Genomic DNA, 19,201 nt, shown 5'->3' on the forward strand with positions numbered 1-19,201 from the left:
ACAATAAACACAGCATTTAACACAACAAACACAAAAATGTTTCTAAGCTGTGTTAATGACCAAGGTCAAACAATATCATTCAAAGCCATTCAAAGCACAAGCTGTAACAGCGTTAGTCGTACTTCCTTCATATTAAAAGAAATTTACTATTTGCAATTATAAGTATTAATACACTGAGCCATTTGAAGCTTAAATAAGAATCCAGGGTTATACTCTTGAAAGTGTATGCATTGGGAATTTTATGAGATGCATTATTTTAGCAATCAATCGCAGTTCCTCTTAACACAAACTTTTATTAGAATTATTTTTCCCACTTGTGGTTGTCCCTTCCCATAACGCTTAATAATGTTAAAAGATTTTTTTAAAAGGTAAAATCATAATTCATTCAAATACAAAAGTGAACACGTATTCAAGAGTTTACTTAACTCACAGGAGAACCAGGCAAATGGCAGATAAAAGGAATCTCAAAATTGGGTACCTTAATAGATCAGGAAATTGAAATGAATGTACAAGAAAGTTAAACTTCCTCTGAGCCTCTAAGGACAGAACTTGCACGTCTCCAGACAAAAATTATTTAGTATTGACATTACTTATCCACAGTTTACACAGCTGTAAAATAGTTTTCTTAGAATCAGATAGACCAAGCGGTGTCATCTAGATATTTTCTAGACTATTAGGGTTTCTACTGAAGCACACATTTTTCCTCCGGTAATAATATAATGCACATCACCTCGAGGAGATATTAACCATCCAAACCTACCTAAACGTTCCCTTCCCTATCAAACTTACTGAAATAATAGTGGTTTGACACAATGTCCTTCCTTCTCATTCATCCAACCCACGGTAACCTTGTGTGGGAACACTTAACACGGCTGCGTCTGTCTCCCAGCTCATCCTATGCATTCTCTACTATTGCACATGTCTCGAATACAGAAGATTCGGTGAGCACGTCTTCAAAACTCCAGAAACGTCTGAAGAAAACCAGGCAATGTAGAGAAAAGTCTAATTTCGAGGCTGGCTACCGAGATCGTGCTCAACAAGCGAAAGCAAAGGCTTGTGTCTTGCGTGTATAACTACACGTTAGCAATCGTCCACAGCGACAGACATCAGGACTCATTTCTGAACACTTCTATGCAGCCCGGGAGTAAAAGCGGACAGAACTGCAAGAGGGAAAAGCTAATTCCCACCTGCAACAGAGCACCTGAGCCTCAACTCCCGAGCGAGCAGGCGTCAGCTCTGGTCACTTCCCCCTCGCGCGGCCAGGGAGCGGAAACACAAAGCCAGATCAATGTCACTCCAGGGACTGGGGGATCCAGACAGCTCAGCATCCTGGGCTCAGCGCCCACGCAGCCCTGACTCGAGCTGCTCTCGGTTCGTGGAACGCCCCGGTCACACCCGCGGCAACACAGACCGGACTCGGGCTGCCACCCGCAGGGCTCCCGGCCGCCCTACTTCACCTGCACGCCAGGGCGCGCGCCTCCCCAAGGTCTCGGTGCCCGGCTCTGCCTACCCCCTCTCTGCTCGATGACTCGTCCCCGACGGCACCTCGGAAACCCAACCCACGGCTGGGGGAGAAGCGACAGAACTGCCCCTCCGCCCTCCCCGGGTCCCGTGCGCCTCCCGCCGCGCCCCCCGCCCGCTCGGCTCCGCCTTCCCTCCCGGCCTCTGCCCCGCCTCTCACAGCACTCGGGGGCTCCCATCCGGGCGGCAGGCGGAGCGGCTTAAGCTCCTCGTAGAATGCGGTCGAGCGGCATCCCCCGACAACCGTTCTAGAAGCTCGGCGAGTAAATCCAGCCCGAGTCCCGGGAAGCCTGAGCGACCGGCGGCAACAGCTGTGGGCTGGGAGACGCAGGCTTCCGATCCCGGCCGGCGCTCACCAATCAGAGCGCGCGCGGCTCGTGCGTCATTTCCTCCTGGAAGGCACAGGGAACGTCGGGCGGAAGAGGGTCCCGCAGCGGACCCGGAAGGGGTGGGTCCCGTGGGCGGGGCCAAGCGGCCGGGGTCCTCGTGGAGGCTAAGGTGAGTGCCGTAGGTACGCCGCGGGCCCACGCTCTTGCTGCGCTGCTCGGGGTTGCCTGGTCCTGGCCGACGCCCTCGGGGTGTCAGCAGCAGATGAGGCGGAGGGATTTGGGGCGGGTCGCTAGGGGGGAGGGAAAACTGGCGATGAGCGCGCCCCACCGGCGGCACACACCCCGGGATGGCGCGTGCACCATCTCGCCTGACTGAGGATGCTCCGGCAGTGGGATCGGTGTGCGGATCCCCTCTCAGCCTCTCCGGACTTGAAGACTCGGTTTAGGCACGTCTGGTAGGTCTGTCGCCAGCCCTTCAGTGCATCACAGGAGCCGCGTGTGTTGGGGGGCTGTGAGTCACACGGCAGGGATGGTAGGGGCGCGGAGGAAGGCTAGGGTCGTGCGCTCTCTCCGAAAGGCGCTGCGATCGGTGTCCAAGACACACAAGTGACCATTGCCAACTTGTAGGGAAGACAGCGTAAGTAAGGATTGAGGCAACGGAAAGGCTGCAAGAACTGGACTAGCCCCGGAGGAAGTGGGCCTCAAAAGGCGCAGGCTTGTTACTCTAGGTGACAGGTAAGGGGAAGAAGGGAAGGTGGCAAGACAAGGAGGGAAACCAAGTAGCCTGACGAGAGAGGTTATGCGAGACATAAAGAGGGGTGGGTGAGTTCTTGGAAACGGCAAACCATGTGGCTTGGGAACCAGGGCTTTGGCACAGGGACAGTGCGCGTGTGAAGAGGTTACTCAGGTAGCATTACCACTTCGCATGAAAAGAAGACAAAACGTGGAGGCGGAGGTGTGAGATGGAGAACCAGTCCAGGAACCCAGACATAAAGAGCTGGCACAGAAAGTGGAAAGAGGAAAGATACCTGCTGTAGAGAAACCGGCGGTCGCCTAGGTGGACGTTTCGGAGGAAAGAGCGGAGAGGCAGAGCGAAGCAGTTTTGCTTAGTGGTTAGAGGACGTTTTGGAGCTGGACTGACCGGATGGGAAACTGGCTTTGGCACTTAACGCCGGCTAAACATCTTTGGCTTAGCTGTTTCCCATCTGGGTGCCTCGTGTCCTAGTCTATAAAACAGGGATAAGAATAGTCCCCACCGTGTAAGGTTATTGTGAAGAACTTGTTTGTACTTTACAGTATACTAGATTCTTTTCTAAGTGCTTTACGAATATGAGCCCCTTTAATTAACTCCGTTGCTGTGTGTAACTCAGCTGCATGTTTACTCAATTATGTACATTTAATATACCAGTTACCATATACAGCCCGTCCCGACTTACCATGCTTCTACTTTCCACGGTGAGAAAGAGATACGCATTCTGTAGAAACCCCACACAGTGTTGAATTGTGATCTTTTCCTGAGCTAGCGATATGTGGTGAGATGCTCTCAGGATGCTGGGCCTTGGCATTGGGCCACGGCTCCCAGTCACACAATCGTGGGGGTGAACTACTGATACCCCGCAGTGTGTTCATTGTGTTAGTGGATTTTGCCCAACTGTAGGCTAATGTGTTCTGCGCACATTTAAGGTAGGCTAGCCTACGCTGTGATGTTTGGTAACTTAGGTGTATTAAATGCATTTTCGATGTACAATATTTTCAACTTCCGATGGGTTTATTGGGACGTCACCCCTTAGAAATCAAGTCAAGAAGCATCAGTCGTAAGCACTCTTTAAGTCTTGGCTGCTATAATAATATTTTTTATTAACGAGCCCAAGGTTACCACTGGGTCTTGAGCCCACATGGCTAGGTTTGTGTGTCTTAGAGTCAGATAAAAATAAGAGGGGTTCAGAAAGCAAGGTAGGTTTGCTGTTAGACATGTTCAACATGATGCTATAAGGTATTTGTATGGGATATCTAATTATTCATGTATATGGGTGTGACTGGAAATAGAGATGTGATGTCCGTGGGCCAGGCAGGCTGTATGTCGTCTCCAAGGAAAATACTGTGGGAAGCGTTGGAAGAGGGCAAAAGACGACCATGAGGAACCGCTATAGTGAAGACGGGATAAGATGCCACTCGGGGAAGAATTGATCATATGGCCGAGCCTAAGATCATGATTGCCGTGTTAATATCATCTTGCCTCGATTAACTGGCTTTATGTTGGTTCCTGTGAAAAGAAAAAGGAAGCCAGTAAGTGATTATTAAAAGAAAATGTGAGCAGAGTTGACATTGAATATTTTTCTGTTTAAGTAGACTAAAACACATTGTAACAGAAAGAGACACCGAAGAGTTAAACGAAACAAGTGAACGACAAAAAAACAGCTCCAAAAAAGGCTATCACTTCTGTTTAGTATTCTTGTGTTTCTTAAGTTGTATGGGTGTTTTGGGGGCATGCTTTTCACTCTTCCATACCAAAGCAGGCAGGCTTAACTTTTTGTCTCCTTCACCTGTTGTCTCTTTTATCCATAACCAGTGTTTTCAGTGAATTTGATTTAGTGCGGGAACTGTGGCATCTTTTAAAAATGGCGGGCCACGTTGCTGTCCCATGTGTCCTGTGCCAAGGGGAGGTGGCTGCCTTGATTTGGAAATCAAGGACAGACCTGCCTATACTAGGACGGTATAGGCAGCCACCTCTCAAAGCAAGGAACATTCCTCTCAAAGCAAGGAACGACCGTGGCGGCAGCCTCACTTGGGAACTTGTTAGAAAAGACAAATCTTGGGCCCCGATCCAGACCTACTGAACTGGAAATGGGCACTTGGGGACGGGAGGTGGAGCTGGTTCCCAGAGATCTGTTTTCATAAGCCCTCAGGTGATTTGGACATTTACTAGGGTTTGAGAACCGGCTGTGCTAGAAAGTCAAGGGTTTTGTTTTACTCGACACCACATTTCTAGCTTCTAGAACAGCACCTGTCTAATGAGTAGGCTTGTAATAAACGTTTGTTGATAAATATTTTCAGTCTCAGGCTGCCAATCCCAGTGTCAAATCTTAGACGGTGGTTGGATGGGCAGAAGCTAATTGTTTGGCTACCCTGAAGCCATAGGTCAGATGTTTGTGAGAGAGGCATGACAATGTGGCCAATTTGCCACTTGATGAACGAGGGGTTACATGTTGAATCAGCAGTGAATTAAAAATGAAGATGTTCAAGTATTTTGTGTCAGTGGTTTATTCAGAGGAAACAAAGGCTAAGAAGCCACAAGCTGTATGCTTTTAACCACATGATAAACAGTTGACGTTCGCTGGCCTAGTAGAACCAAGGTACCTGAAGATTTGAGTTTTCTTTGTTTGCATGTGCCAGCTGCCTCTCGTGGTTCCAGGCGTGACAGCATGGGGCTCACCAAGCAGTACCTACGCTACGTTGCCAGTGCAGTCTTTGGACTTATCGGCAGCCAGAAAGGCAATATCGTCTTTGTGACGCTTCGTGGTGAAAAAGGACGCTATGTGGCAGTACCAGCCTGTGAACATGTTTTCATCTGGGACTTAAGAAAAGGAGAGAAGGTAAGCCAGGAATCCTCCGGGTGGATACTGATTTGTGGGTATGTGTGGATGGAGAGGCAGAGGTGGGAAAGCCCCATTTATCGTGCACAGATCTTCTAAGTGTGTGCCCCCAGAAAAGACATCTTTTGTCTTTGGGACTAGAGAGCCAAACATCAGCTTCTGTTGTGTTCTAAATGCTGAAAACCACAACCCAATAGGCGCTTACCTCTTAGGTACCTACTTGTAGTGATATTTACAGGTAATTATTTGTAATCGTTACTCCTGACATTTTCCCCTGTTTTTCAAGTTCTTCTACTTGCCCTCACAACCAGATAAAAAAATACTAGGCATTTGAAAAGGCATAGTGCTCTATGTTGTACTAGTGGTATGCTATGTTGAATGAATCTTTTTTTCACTTACACAGATGAGCCATTGGGTTGTGAAACTAGGCTTTGCTACGTCGTGTAACTCTAGATTCCCTAAGCCTACCACTTCTGCCACAGCAAATACAGGCATTTTGGTCTTGTGCACTCACTATGTGATTTCCAAGAGGTTGATACTTTGACCCTTGTTGCCACCCAGAGTCCCCTGGGGAATAAACCACGGTAACACTCTGGTGCCACGGAGGTTGGTTTCTTCTAAGATGGGGCTCGGTTAAAGCAAGAATGTGTTTATAACCCTTCATGGAAAATCATTTGGTGTTGACATAGGATACTTATGAGGACTTAGTATGTATTCCAGAGCCTGGCAAAGTTTTGCATGTGTTGTGCTACTGTAGAGGTTTTGGAAAAAACAATTTTACCTTTTCTTGAATGTTTCATTTCCCAGGACAAACAATAATTCCCAGGTTAAAGAACTCGATGTGGATTGCAGAGTTTCGTGTGAGATTATTCCCACACTTTTCCCTGGGTGACAAGACAAGTTCTCTACATTGTTTTTGATTCTTATGATTTCAGATCCTCATCCTTAAGGGGCTTAAACAAGAAGTCACGTGTTTGTGCCCCTCCCCGGATGGGCTGCACTTAGCTGTCGGTTATGAGGATGGGTCAATCCGAATCTTCAGTCTCCTGAGTGGGGAAGGAAATGTGACCTTCAACGGACATAAAGCAGCCATCACTTCCTTGAAGTATGATCAGCTGGGAGGCAGGCTGGCATCTGGGTCCAAGGTGAGACCTTCAGTCGGGCGCCCAGACTTTTTGATCTAGTAAAGGAGCGTAAGGCTGGTGCTTAAGTGGGATGTTCAAAAAATTGTTGGGTGAAACAATGGACACTTGGCGTATAAAACTGTGCAGATGGTAGAAATAGAGTGAGAAGGATGGGTCTGAATTGGGAGGCTCGTTCTGTTTCCTGTCGTATTCTCTGAGGAAAGCCTGTTAAATGTAGGAACACCATGATGCCGCCCATGGTGACTGTTATATAGCATCATTGTGGAATTGCTACCCAAACCCGAACACAAGGGGGAAAAACAGACTGGAAAAGGAGAGACAAAGTGATAATGCTTTGCTACTGAGTTTGAAGCTTTCCTGTATCAAAGTCATCAGAAAATACAATGTAAAAGATTCCATTTACAAGAGGGTATTAAGTAATAGACAGAAAAATACTATGTAACTTTACTGAAGAATGTTAACGGACGACTTGAATAGAGACACAAACCATGTTCTTGAATGGGAAGACAAAGTATTGAAAAGATGCTAACTAATTTATATATTAAAAGCAATTTAAATAATATCTCAAAGGTTTTTTTGTTGTTTCTTTTTAGATCATGATCAAATAATTTAAAAGCCTCTATGGAAAAACAAATGAATAAAAAACACCAGAATTTTGGTAAAGAAGAGTAATAAAGGAGGGTTTCAATTTTGTTTTCAGAGTGAGAATTTTTTAAGAAGTTTCAGATATTAAAATGCACTTTGAAGTCATAATTTAAGACACGTTCTATTCATCTGGTATCAAAACAAAATAGTCAGATAGATTATTGCAACCCATTAATGAGAGTCCCAGAAACAAATCCACTTCCAGTTTCTTAATCGGTATATTTTAGAGATGATATTTCTGATGAGTAGAAAAATGATGGATTACTTACAAAATGGTACTTAGACTATTAGCTAACTATGTGGGAAGAAGTTTCAAGTTAAAGCTTTACCTCATACCATATACTAAAGTGAGCCACAGATTACACTTAAAATTAGAGTGATATTTTAAGTAAACCAGAAGATAATGTAAATAAAAACTTACCTGATATCAAGGTGGGAAAGTCCTTCAAGCATATCAGCAAAAGACAGAAACTATAAAGGAAAAAAAGGCCAATAGATTTGAATACTTAAATTTAAAACACTTGCACATGAAAAAAATATATAAGAAAAGTTAAGAGTAAATCCTAAGAGTGCTCATCACAAAAAGAAATTTTTTTTCCCTTTTTTTCTTCCTTTTATTGTCTCTGTATGAGAAGATGGTAATCATTTCACAATGTATGTACATCAAACCATCATGCTGTATGCTTAAAACTTACAGTCATGTATGTCAATTATTTCTCAATAAAACTGGGGGAAAAAAAACAAGTTAAAGGACAATAAAAAGGGAAAATATTTAATATGTTCAATATCATAACTTACATTTAAATAACTTACAATCAAGTACACAACCCAAAGGTAGATGAAATACAGTACCTGGCAGTTCAAAAGAGATACAGAAGGCCGGTAATCGCCATACAGCATGGATAGAATTTCTCACTGGCATTCAGAAATGGAAATCAAATAAATATTGAGACAGCATTTTGAACTTGTGAAATTGGCAATGGTGTTTGAGAAACTGGTAATAACCAGAGCTGAGCGGATGAGCAACCTGGCCTTGTCATATATACCCTGCTGGACCTATAGATGGGTGTCATCTTTTTGGACGTCACCTTGATGGTGTGAATTGTAAACTTTAAAAATAGACATACCTTTCAACCCAAGAATTTTCCTTTTTTAGTGTTTATTCTGAGATATATATACAAAGATTTATGTCCAAAAATGTTCATTTCCACATATGTAAATTGAAAATTAGAAAGTACATAAATGGCTAAAATAGAAAAAAAATATTAAATAAATTACAGTGTATCCTTAGGACTGATAATTATATGACGATTGAAAATGAGAATAACCTGGGAGGACATAGAAAAATGGAACTACATTAAATGAAGAAAAGGGGAGGGTTTTAAAATGATCTGAATAGCATCGTCTCAGTTTTTTAATAGGAAAATATCGACCTGGATGTATATATGACGACTGGGACATTATAAAACAAGATATATATGGTGATTATATCTGGATGACAGAATTAACTGGTGTTTATCTCTTCTGTACTTTTCTGTACACTTTCCAAATTTTCTCCAAGGACCATGTGTCTGTCACCTTCGTAATAAAAATATTATATTCTATTGTTTGTCATGTTAGGCCTTATGTGGTAAAGAAAATCTTCTGTATTATATGATCCCTTTAGGATACAGATATTATTGTGTGGGATGTGATCAATGAAAGTGGCCTCTACCGTCTAAAGGGACACAAGGACGCCATCACACAAGCATTGTTTCTACGAGAAAAGAATCTGCTAGTTAGTAGGTAAAGAAGTAACAGTTTTGTTTCCAGTTCTTTTCTAGGTGGATTCCTCAGGGAGGGTTTTAAAGGGAATTTGCTTCCTTCCTTACTTATTTCTCCACACGATACTCAAGCTCACGTGCTAGTTTCCTCTTCTGCTCGCTGCTTTCCTGTCTCCTTCCCTCCCCTCCCAAACACTAGCATGGAAGCTATCCAGAGTTATTTATAGCATTTTTAATATTCCGTTTTCTGATTTGTCATTCTTTTCCCCTGATATCAGCTTTTTCATGTTCCTTAACCTCCTGACATGCCTTCTATAGAATGAGTTGTCCAGTTTCTGGTTCCCTAGAAAGTCAGGAAAGCAGACTATGAAGCAGTGGGAGAAGTGAGTGCCATGTGTTTGATTTAGCCTGCCTTTTGAGAGCAGCCGTGCTCCGTATTTAGGCCTTCCTGAACACCTAGTAGGTTGAGTCGTTTGAAATTTCCATTTGTGTATGTCAACAATGACAGGCCGTATTTCAGCAATTTCTTATGGTTCAACCTAATATAATAATTATCATTCCGAAGGAATGGCCACCTAGAAAAGTTTGGGATCCTAAGGTTTGCTGGGCAGTAATCAGAAGGACCACGGTAATCAGTCAAGTTCTGCAGGAATGCTAATGCTGTGCCAGCGGGAGATTTGTTCCTGGGGAGAGGACGCAGGGACGTGTGTCTTGTTCGGATGACACAGATTCTGTGAGAATGACTCTACAGTTCTACTCAGATATACACATTATAGTTTAGGGAATATGTAGGAAAGGGAGTAATACCATGAGGTACGATTACGTAGGAAAGACTTGAAAAATGGTTTTTGTCGTTTGCTTCCACTTTGGTCATGAAGGAGGATTGCATTACATTTACATAAGTGAAGAAGCAGGGAAGGGGCATTGAGAAGGGAGAGCAGAGCCCATTGGTAGGAGACTAAGAACCAGTTAGTGGGACATTTTGAGAATGGTGCCGAAGAGCCCGACTTTGATTCTGTAGAAAACCTTGAGCTAGGGTGAACTCAGAAAATTGAGATTATCTGACAGTAGTGTAATGGAACTGGTGAGGGAACAGGAGTAGACAAAGAGACCAGATGAGACGCTCTTAAAATCATTCAGGCAGTAGGACTGAAATTCAGGTTTATGTACAGAAACGAAAGGACAAGGCTTAGTGACTTAACAGGGGACACAGGGACTAGGTGGACATGGGAGACGGACCAGGAGAGGCCTGAGACGTTTCTGTGTTGGACAGTGTGAGAGAATGCTGGTGCTTTGATGATGGAAATGATGGCGACAGGTCAAGTTCTGTGTTCTTTCTCACTCTGAAGTCAAAGTTATTTTGGTGCTTACAAGTGAAACATTTTATTTTTCAACCTAAGAATAACCACGGAGAGAGTTCAGGACCTTTGCTTTCTAAAAGAAAGGTCAGGGAGAATAGTAGCAGTAGACATTCTTGCTGCATGTTATCTTTTTAAGATACCAAATGAGACTTTATCTCCCTGGTTAGTGATTCTTCCTAATATTTTTCCCCCCTCTTTCTTCTTTCAGTGGGAAAGACACCATGGTAAAATGGTGGGACCTTGATACCCAGCACTGCTTCAAAACAGTGGTTGGCCACAGGACAGAGGTATGTGTAGGCTCGTGGGCCCAGGGAAGGAACAGCAAGGCGGAAGGAGAAGGTTTTCTCCCCCTGGCCCTTTCATGGCTCTTTGCTTTGACTGCCCGCGATAATCATCTTACGCTGCCTTAGGAGACAGAGAGGCTGGTGTGCTGGAAGACGTGGCAGCCATCAGAGCAGATAGAGCTGCTCTGGCATTTAGTAAAAATGGGCCTTGGATAAGTTTTCAATCTGTGAATACGAGCTTCATTATTTTAAAATCATAAGTGTTCACCTTTTTGGTTGGAGGGAGTGTACCCTCCAATAGTGCGTGTACCGTGCCTGGCCGGTGACACGTAAACAGCAGATTCTAGCCATTACAAGTTACCTGAGCATAGGTCTGTTCAGTAGACACCAGGGGATGCTGTACAACCTTGCACCCTCTGTGCTTTGTTCATACCAGGCTTTCAGAAGCACGTACCTGGAGTTAATGAGGGGGAAAAGCAAATTAGATTCTTTGACTATGGATTTGCAACAGTACCGCTATTTTTGTTGTTTAGTTCTTAGGTGTACGAAGCTGAAAATTAGGCAGTAGACATGAATGGAGCACCTTTGATTTGCGAGGCAAAGAAGTGTCAGACTTATCATTTGAATGGATTCTAGGTAGGAGTTGTGCTGAACAGCCATTCTCTAAATATAAGGATAGGAAATTGCAGAGAAACTTCTGGTTATCACATAAACAACAGTTCTACCACAGGCATTTTTTCTTTCTAAAAGTGGGACTTCTCTTAAGTGTGTGTTGGAAGGGTTGCCTTCTTATTAGATTTTGCAAATGCCAAAGAGATTTCACCACAGCATACTGGAATGTCCTGTCATACATCCTGGAGTCGCTAAAAATCCTATTGTTTGAATCTTTTTATACTCTGTAGGTGTGGGGGTTGGTTCTGGTGTCAGAAGAAAAGCGACTCATCACTGGGGCTTCAGACAGTGAACTGAGGGCTTGGGACATAGCCTACCTGCAAGAGGTAATTACTTTCTTCTCATCGTGTGCCCAATTACCTGTCGTGTTTTGTCAGTTTTGTAGGCTGATGGAATTTAGAATCACATGTGATTATTGAGTACTTCACATAGAATAGAAGCAATCTGATCACATTGATAGCCTGCTACCTCTAAACAAATTGTTTTTCTCTGTTGTCCTCATTGATTTGAGCTTGGAAGCAGGATGGCTTTAGACTTACAGCTTCTGCTGTTGCTGGTGTTCTAGTCTGTGGGATTCTTAGCCTGATACTCCTGGGCCTTTGGGTGTTCATGATTGGACTTCAGAATATCTGTGGCCCTATCCCCTTAAAGAAAAATCTATGTAAAATTTGTGTGTTTATAAATATGTGTATTCTGGGAAGATGATGAACTTTCTCAGATTCCCCTTTTCTTCCTTTTGTGAGGACAAAAACCTCAGGTTTAGCTGCAGTTTTGCTGGTGTATCAGTAGCCAGTTTGATGGGTTCTACAAACCCATCAAACTGGCTACTGATACACCAGCAAATCTAGGGATTATCTTCCCTTTATTTAAGGAGAAAATTTAATCTTTCTTGCCACGCCTTTGCAATTCTTCATGCCAGTTTGAATCTTTGCCTCTAAAATAAGGTTTTAAAATCAATGAAGAGTCGGTCATTATTTTGTCATCTTGTCACTAAACAGTAGTCGTCATGCTGTGGGAAGTTATTTGACCTGGTATAGTGGACTATGTTTCGTTTGCATTTGATGTAGCCCATTTTTAATGTATTCTGATAAATATCCCACCACTGAAGAGATTCGATCAGAGGGATCACTAAATGGAAGTTAATTAGTGGCCCTAAGGACAGGTTTCTAAGACATTGGGGCTAAAAGTCACCTCCTGGAACACATTATTTCAGCTTTTCCTTTTCCATTTTTCACAAAACAGATTGAAGACCTAGAGGAACCAGAGACCAAGAAAATCAAAGGCTCTTCCCCTGGAATACAGGACACACGTGAAGCTGAGGAGGGCCCCCTCGAGACGGACGAAGCCCCCGAGGATGTGATTAATTTTTGTTTCTTTTCTTTCACTGAGTTGAGTGGTGGGGAAAATGAGAATTGCAGCTAAATTTGCAATTCTTGTCATCACTGTGGGGACCATCTTCGTCACCTGCAGTTCTTGGCATCATATCTTCTCAGGTCTGATTAAACTTACGTTTAACTAACCTTCATCTTCTCTCCTGCTGCTCCTGTAGCGCATCCTGACGTGCAAAAAAACTGGTTCCATAATGCGGGAAGGAAGGGACAGAGTTGTGAATCTCGCCGTGGACAGGACAGGCAGGATGCTTGCTTGCCATGTGAGTACCAGCCGGGCGGAAATATCAGGGTCGAGGCTGTGCCTTCCAGAGACGCGCTCTGTCATACTCAGTACGGAGATGAGTTTTTCTTTGGTCCTGTTAAGAATTCATTCTGTGGTACTGCGGGGACCTCCAATCCTCCATTTCCATTAGCAAAATAACAATAATAATTACTATCGTTCTTATTATTAGCAGGCATTTATTACATGCTTGCTTTCTAAGCAATTTGAAAGCATAAACTCTGATGTATTCTTCAGAGCAATGCTGTAAGTAGGACGTGGTCTCTCCACTTCATAGATGAGACAGTAAACCCAGAGAGATGAAGTTGGCCAAAGTAATACAACTAGTGAGGGAAGAAAAAGAAGTGTTAGGATTTAGTCCTCACTGAGAAAAAGCTAACTTACAAATTGCCCGCCCTGAACTTACATCAACCTTTTTGTCTTTCTAGGGAACTGATTCGGTGCTAGAAGTGTTTTGTATTCTTTCCAAAGAGGAAATTCAGAAGAAAATGGATAAGAAGATGAAGAAAGCTAGGAAGAAAGCAAAGTGTGTTTTCTTAATGTTTACTACTAGTCAAGTATCCTGGGTGGGCCACGTGGGACTCTAGAAAAACTACGGCTTCTTTAAGGAAGTACTTATTCCATTACCAATTACTGTTAAAAGCCAGAGGAGATTTTGTGCCGTGCCAGTCGTCTGAGTTTTAAATTTCTACTCATTTGTACAGCTTCATAATTAGCATGTTTCTGTGTCTTGAACTCAGAGCCACACAGAACTAGAAACACTGTACAGATTTTTTTTAAAAAGGATTTAATTCTCAGAGGCTAGCAGTGTCTCCAATCACAGTAGCTTATACAGAAGGAAGCTGCGTTGCCTAATGCTAACCTTTGGGACTGGCAGTAGAAAGACTGGTCGGACAGTTACATAATTGAAGTTTGGGGGCAATATAACCTTGAAATAGGTCATTATGATAGAAGTCGTTTCCTTAATGGTTGACATTTATCAAGTCTCAAAGAATTAAAAAGGCGTCTGACTTGGCATATCTTTTGAGACCTCTGTTTTATTTGACGTGGTTGGGCTGATAAGTGGAGGCTAATCGATTTTCTAAAAAGTCCTGATGTTAGAAAAATTTACCAAGAACATTTCAGTGGAATAGTTTGAATTTCAAAGACCTTGTCCCAGGAAATTTTATGGGCTTTTGCATTCAGAATCCGTTTCCTGAGGGAACCCATTAAATGAAATAATTCTTTGGCCACTAATTCACAAAGCATTTCTATATACACTTCATTGTTTAATTCTCGTGGTAATCCTGTGTGGGTGAGAGACTCTCCCACGATGACACAGGTTGTGGGTCTCAGAGCCAGAACTTGACTGAAGTAATAGCACAGCTTCTGATGGAGAAGTGATAGCATGATAGACATTCTTTTCCTCCAGATTAAATTCTTCCAAAGGGGAGGAGGAAGACCTCGAAGTCCACGTTGAAATGACGCTGCAAGATGAAATCCAACGAGTGGCTAATATCAAAACCTCTGCCAAAATCAAGTGAGTAAAAAAGTGTAGTAAGTGAAGTATCTAAAGTGTTACAGAAATAGTAAGCTACGAAGTGTACTGGCTTGTTCACACTATTTGTAAATGTCTATGCGAATCTGTCATTGGAAACAGTGACTTTGGGACTCCCGGGGTCCCACTGACTCATCATCTCGATTTGTTCTATTATAATCACCTTTCATGGATTTGTTTACGATTCTTTCCTCCTGCCAATTAAAAAGAAATGGATACCCCATATTCTGAAAGGATTTAAGGTCACTTATAAAAAATACAAAAAAAAGAACAACCCACAAAAACAAAACAAAAAACAAAACCCAAGATAGATTTAGGTCCAAGATGGCAGGGTAGGAATAACAGGAAAAACAAACAAACAGAAAAACCAAGATCTGTGTCAGATCCAGTATCTAAGCCCGGATTTCTTTGACTTACAAGCCTGTACTCAACTGCTGTCCAATACTCAGCACTCTGTATGTAAAATTCTTTATACTTGTTCATACTTCCTACAGATTGAGGACACACAGGCCTCTCGCCTAGACAATCTTAACCTTCGGAGCTAAGATGATAGCTGGAACCTTATGAGTATTTTCTCTTGCAGGTCCTTTGACCTGATCCATTCACCTCAAGGGGAGTTGAAGGCTGTCTTCTTGCTTCAAAACAACATGGTGGAATTGTATTCACTGACTCCGTCTGCGCCGGCTCCCCAGCCTGTCAGGACCAGCAGAGTTACCCTGGGGGGTCATCGCAGTGACGTGCGGACTTTGGCGTTCAGCTCGGACAATATTGCTGTCCTTTCAGCAGCAGCTGATTCCATTAAGATTTGGAACAGGTGTGTGAAATGATACTTTCCGTAGCTTTACCCAGCAGTAGTTTCTTCCCTTTGAATTCGTGTTTAAATACTCTTGATGGCTAGTTACTAGTTTCTGAAGGCCTTACGTGCAATTCCCTCAAAATGCATTTTTAGTGCATTTTGACCACAGGCCTGTGGAGTTTAGAGTAGGGAAACTTGCCTTTTTTAATTTGGTGCGAAAATAAATAAACAAACAATAAAAGCTTACGCCATGTCTGAAGCGTGTAGCCGTACTTGGCTAGAGAAAAACACACAAACATCCTGCCTGCTCTTTAAATTCAAGTAATTTTAGTGTGATTTCTCATTCCTTCCTTTCCTAGATGACTATTTCACCCCATTATCTTCCCAGACTTCAAACACCTCTAGCCCCTGTAAGCTGGTGATCCTGCTTCTTAGTTCACTGAAGAAATGGAATTAGCTAGAAAACAGTCACGTGCCTCTATTATGTCTGCCAGTTTAGCTGCATCTGTACCCATGTCATCTGTCTTACCTCGTATGGCAACACACGGGCTCCTGACCAGTTCATAACAATTTGTGTACGAGATTCTTTGTCCCTTCCCCTTCTAGCAGTTTTCCTCCTTCTGCATCGTTAGTTTGTCCTTTCGGTTGGGTCACTCCCGTCAGCGTCAGATACGCTGTAATGTAAAAGAAATAATTACCCCGTCTTGTCGTCCTCACGTCTCTGTTCAGTTAAACCCCATCCTTTGATTTCTTCTCTCCACTCTGTCTTCACCTGTCTCCCCTCAAGCTTTTATCCCCCCCGTTTCACCAAACCCCTCTTGTCATCTCATGGTTTCTAAATCCAGTGACAAGCTTCCAGTGACACACTCTCCTTAAATTTATACTTTTCCTTTTGGAAACACTTTCTTTGATTTTCATTATTTCCTTTTCTGACTAATTTTTCTGGCTCCTTCTAACCTTTTTGACCTCTAGATGTTGGAATGCTTCAGGGGAGAGTCTGGACCTTTTCTCTGTCTGCACTCACTCTATGTGGTATCTACACGGGGCTTTCTCTGTGCTGATGGCACATACATGTATATCTCTGTCCTTAGCCTTTCCATGAACATCAGGCTCATTTGTCCAAATCCTTTGTTTGTATCGCCACTTGGATATCTAATTAGGCATCTCAAACAGTTATGTGTCCCAAACCATACCTGTGATTCTCACTTCTTCAACAATTTTCCCACCTGCTTTTCCAACAGACTTGCTCATCTTAGTAAATAATTATTTCCTTCTGGTTATTCTAGCCCAAATCCTGTCGCCATTCTTGATTCTCGTGTCCAATGTCCAAGCCATTAGCAAATCCTGTCAGTTTTACCTTCCAAACTAATCCGGAATCCCACCACATCTCCTCACCAGCATTGCCATCACCATGTTCATCTGGATTGTTCTTCCCGACTGGTCTCCCTGCATCCTCCTTTGCCCCTCTGTGGTCTCTTCTCAACACAGCAGCCACTGTCATTTTCCGATGGAAGTTATATCACTTCCAGAAGCTCCGTCTCGCTCTAAGTAAAAACCAAAGTCCTTCCAGACCTTCATCTCTGTCGTCCCCTCTGCTGCACGGGAGCCACACTGGCCTGTCACCCCTGCACACAAGGAAGTGCCTGGGTCATGGCCTCTGCTCCCTGCTCTTTCTACCTGGAGTCACTCAGCTCCAGGCGTCTCTGTCTCCTCATCACACGACAGTCCTGCTGTCCTCCCACCCTCGCCCTCCTCACTCCTCCCCCCGCCATGTGTTTCTCCATGGCACCTGCTGTCACGTGATGTACCAACATCGATCTCATCCCTAAAGAGGTTAGGGATGGTGGTCAGTAAGTGTTTGTGGAATGAAGTGGGCATTTGGCTTATATTTGTTGAATGGATGACTATGTATGGTTCAAGAAAATGAACTTTACTTGTAGAGACATAATAGTGGGCTAATTCAAGCTGCAGTCCTGTGGACTCACACACTTCCTCGTAGTGGCAGGTAGGTACTCTCAAGCCCAGCCGCTGCTTTTCTCTGCCTTGCTTCTGTAACATGTCCATTCCTTAGGATTGGGAAGCTCCTACAAAGAAAACAAAGTTAGGTGCCATTTCATCTTTTCTCCCTGGATTGTCACTGGGTCTGAGCTGAGGGTTATTCACACTTCCTCCTCTGTGATCCTAATCATTCATGTGGCTAAGTGTGTACTGAGCACACACGCTCACCTCCGTTCTGACTTGTTTGTTCTTCCTCACAGGTGTACACTGCAGTGTATTCGCACGATGACCTGTGAATATGCACTTTGCTCATTCTTTGTACCTGGTGATCGGCAGGTGGTCATAGGGACAAAGGTAAACCGAGACGTTTGCTTGGATTTTGGGGTCTTTTCCATTCAGCGTTCTTAAAAGTTGTTTGAGAAATCTGGGTTCTTTCTTAGCATACGGAAAAGGTATTAAAGCTGCATAATATGAGAGGGTGTTTGTTCATTGCCTTTTTAAGTTTCGTTTTGTTTTTTAAAAACCATCAAACCTCATGTCAAATTATGAGGAAGAAACTTAAAGTCATGACGATGAGCTGTCATTAACGATTTGGTGATCAGCCTTTAGTGCATCATGTTTGAGCACATGTGTAGTTGTGTTTTGAGAAGATGGATGATAAAGGACACTAAGTAACATAGCATCATGCTTGGCAGGTAGAAGCATTCAACAAAGAAACTACCCAGGTCCTCATTCCCAGCTGCTGGTCACATCACTTCTTTCATGTGTTTCCTTATCTCTGTGATGGGATAATGACACCTGCTTTTTGACAGCGGCTTTCACACAAGATGGGCCTACGTTTGAATCCCAGCTTTTCCTTCCACTCACGAGTTGTGAGACCTGTGGGCAAGTTACTTAACTCGGGAAGCCATTTTTTCTCACGTAAAATGATGTAAAATCCTCCCTCCCAGTATCACAGCACTTAGCACAGAGACTCGCTTACAACAAATTACTAATAAGTAAGGTGGTAGCTTAAGTAGCAGTGATGAATAGTAGTGGTGAGAATCAAATGGATTAGATCTGCAGAGTGTTTTGAGAAGTGCTTCGCAAGTACGTGTCATTGTGATCCCCCTAAACCAATGCCCTCTGTACATGACTGTTTTATTAGAAAACATATGTATCACAGTGGATATTGTTTTGCGCGGCACGAAGTGTAAAAAAAGTTGGAGAGATCTTAGGGTCAATGTCAAGAAAAGAGCATTAAATTTCAGTGAACAGGTTCCCTCATTTTTCGTTAATTCTTTCAACAAACATCCATTATGTACTGTTGGGAAAGCGGTTTGCAGATTGCTCCAAGGACTTCCTGTATGACTAGAATACAACCCCAGCCTCTGCGCTAGGAAGTTAACGTCCATGATCTTATCGAATCCCCACAACAACTTAGAGGTTGTGATACAAAGTCCATCTTACAAATAAAAAAGCAGGCTCATAAAGATGAATTCCCCAACAGTCGCTGAGTTGGAAAGAGGCAACTCGGGGACTCAGGTCTTTCACCCTGCACTCTTTTCCAGTACATGTGCAAAGAGCAGGCTTTGCCTCTGTGTGTGTGCTACGCTACACTGTGGCCACGACACATACAGACTTCTAAACAGAAGCAAGGCCGACTCTTTCTAAGCTACTGTGATTTGTTTTTTGTGTTTTTTTTTTTTTTTTGATGTTCATTGCCCTCTCTAGCATTATAGATAGATTGTTATTTCTGTCCAGATAGATTGTTATTTCTGTCTGTGTATCACAGAGGAGGAAACCAAAACTAGATGGAGAAGAGTTGGTTAAGTCAATTGCCATAGAAGACAGTGCACTTAAAGTATCGATAAACCTTTCAAGCTTTTCAGGTTTCCCATTGGCTG

The 19,201-nt window shown here is 43.3% G+C and overlaps 3 protein-coding genes across 8 annotated transcripts in view; 1 reads left to right on the forward strand and 2 right to left on the reverse strand.

Moving 5' to 3' along the window:
* The window catches only part of GDAP2 (ganglioside induced differentiation associated protein 2), a 56,413-nt gene extending 54,550 nt beyond the window's left edge, over positions 1–1,863 (reverse strand). Inside the window, exon 1 of one of the 5 annotated variants that reach the window (XM_033092903.1) lies at positions 1,682–1,862. The gene's annotated coding sequence lies outside the window, so the exon portion shown is untranslated. Of the gene's footprint in view, positions 1–1,187; positions 1,410–1,457; positions 1,479–1,510; positions 1,564–1,681 lie in introns of those variants that run through there. The other 4 variants (XM_033092906.1, XM_033092905.1, XM_033092904.1 and 1 more) reach the window with 4 other exon arrangements.
* A 62-nt stretch (positions 1,864–1,925) lies between these two features.
* WDR3 (WD repeat domain 3) overlaps positions 1,926–19,201 on the forward strand; it is a 28,479-nt gene continuing 11,203 nt past the window's right edge. The window contains exons 1-12 of one of the 2 annotated variants that reach the window (XM_033093218.1): positions 1,926–2,019; positions 5,244–5,443; positions 6,379–6,588; positions 8,900–9,018; positions 10,566–10,644; positions 11,544–11,639; positions 12,556–12,669; positions 12,863–12,964; positions 13,413–13,510; positions 14,396–14,503; positions 15,105–15,335; positions 17,576–17,669. In XM_033093218.1, coding sequence (XP_032949109.1) covers positions 5,273–5,443; positions 6,379–6,588; positions 8,900–9,018; positions 10,566–10,644; positions 11,544–11,639; positions 12,556–12,669; positions 12,863–12,964; positions 13,413–13,510; positions 14,396–14,503; positions 15,105–15,335; positions 17,576–17,669 — 1,422 coding nt within the window. In that variant the 5' untranslated portion in view covers positions 1,926–2,019; positions 5,244–5,272. Of the gene's footprint in view, positions 2,020–2,148; positions 2,306–5,243; positions 5,444–6,378; positions 6,589–8,899; positions 9,019–10,565; positions 10,645–11,543; positions 11,640–12,555; positions 12,670–12,862; positions 12,965–13,412; positions 13,511–14,395; positions 14,504–15,104; positions 15,336–17,575; positions 17,670–19,201 lie in introns of those variants that run through there. The other variant, XM_033093219.1, reaches the window with a different exon arrangement.
* SPAG17 (sperm associated antigen 17) overlaps positions 17,270–19,201 on the reverse strand; it is a 173,867-nt gene continuing 171,935 nt past the window's right edge. Inside the window, exon 49 of the mRNA XM_033093220.1 lies at positions 17,270–17,401. The gene's annotated coding sequence lies outside the window, so the exon portion shown is untranslated. The remainder of the gene's footprint in view (positions 17,402–19,201) is intronic.

The sequence above is a fragment of the Rhinolophus ferrumequinum genome, chromosome 22 (genome assembly GCF_004115265.2).
Source record: "Rhinolophus ferrumequinum isolate MPI-CBG mRhiFer1 chromosome 22, mRhiFer1_v1.p, whole genome shotgun sequence".
Classification (NCBI taxonomy): domain Eukaryota; kingdom Metazoa; phylum Chordata; class Mammalia; order Chiroptera; family Rhinolophidae; genus Rhinolophus; species Rhinolophus ferrumequinum.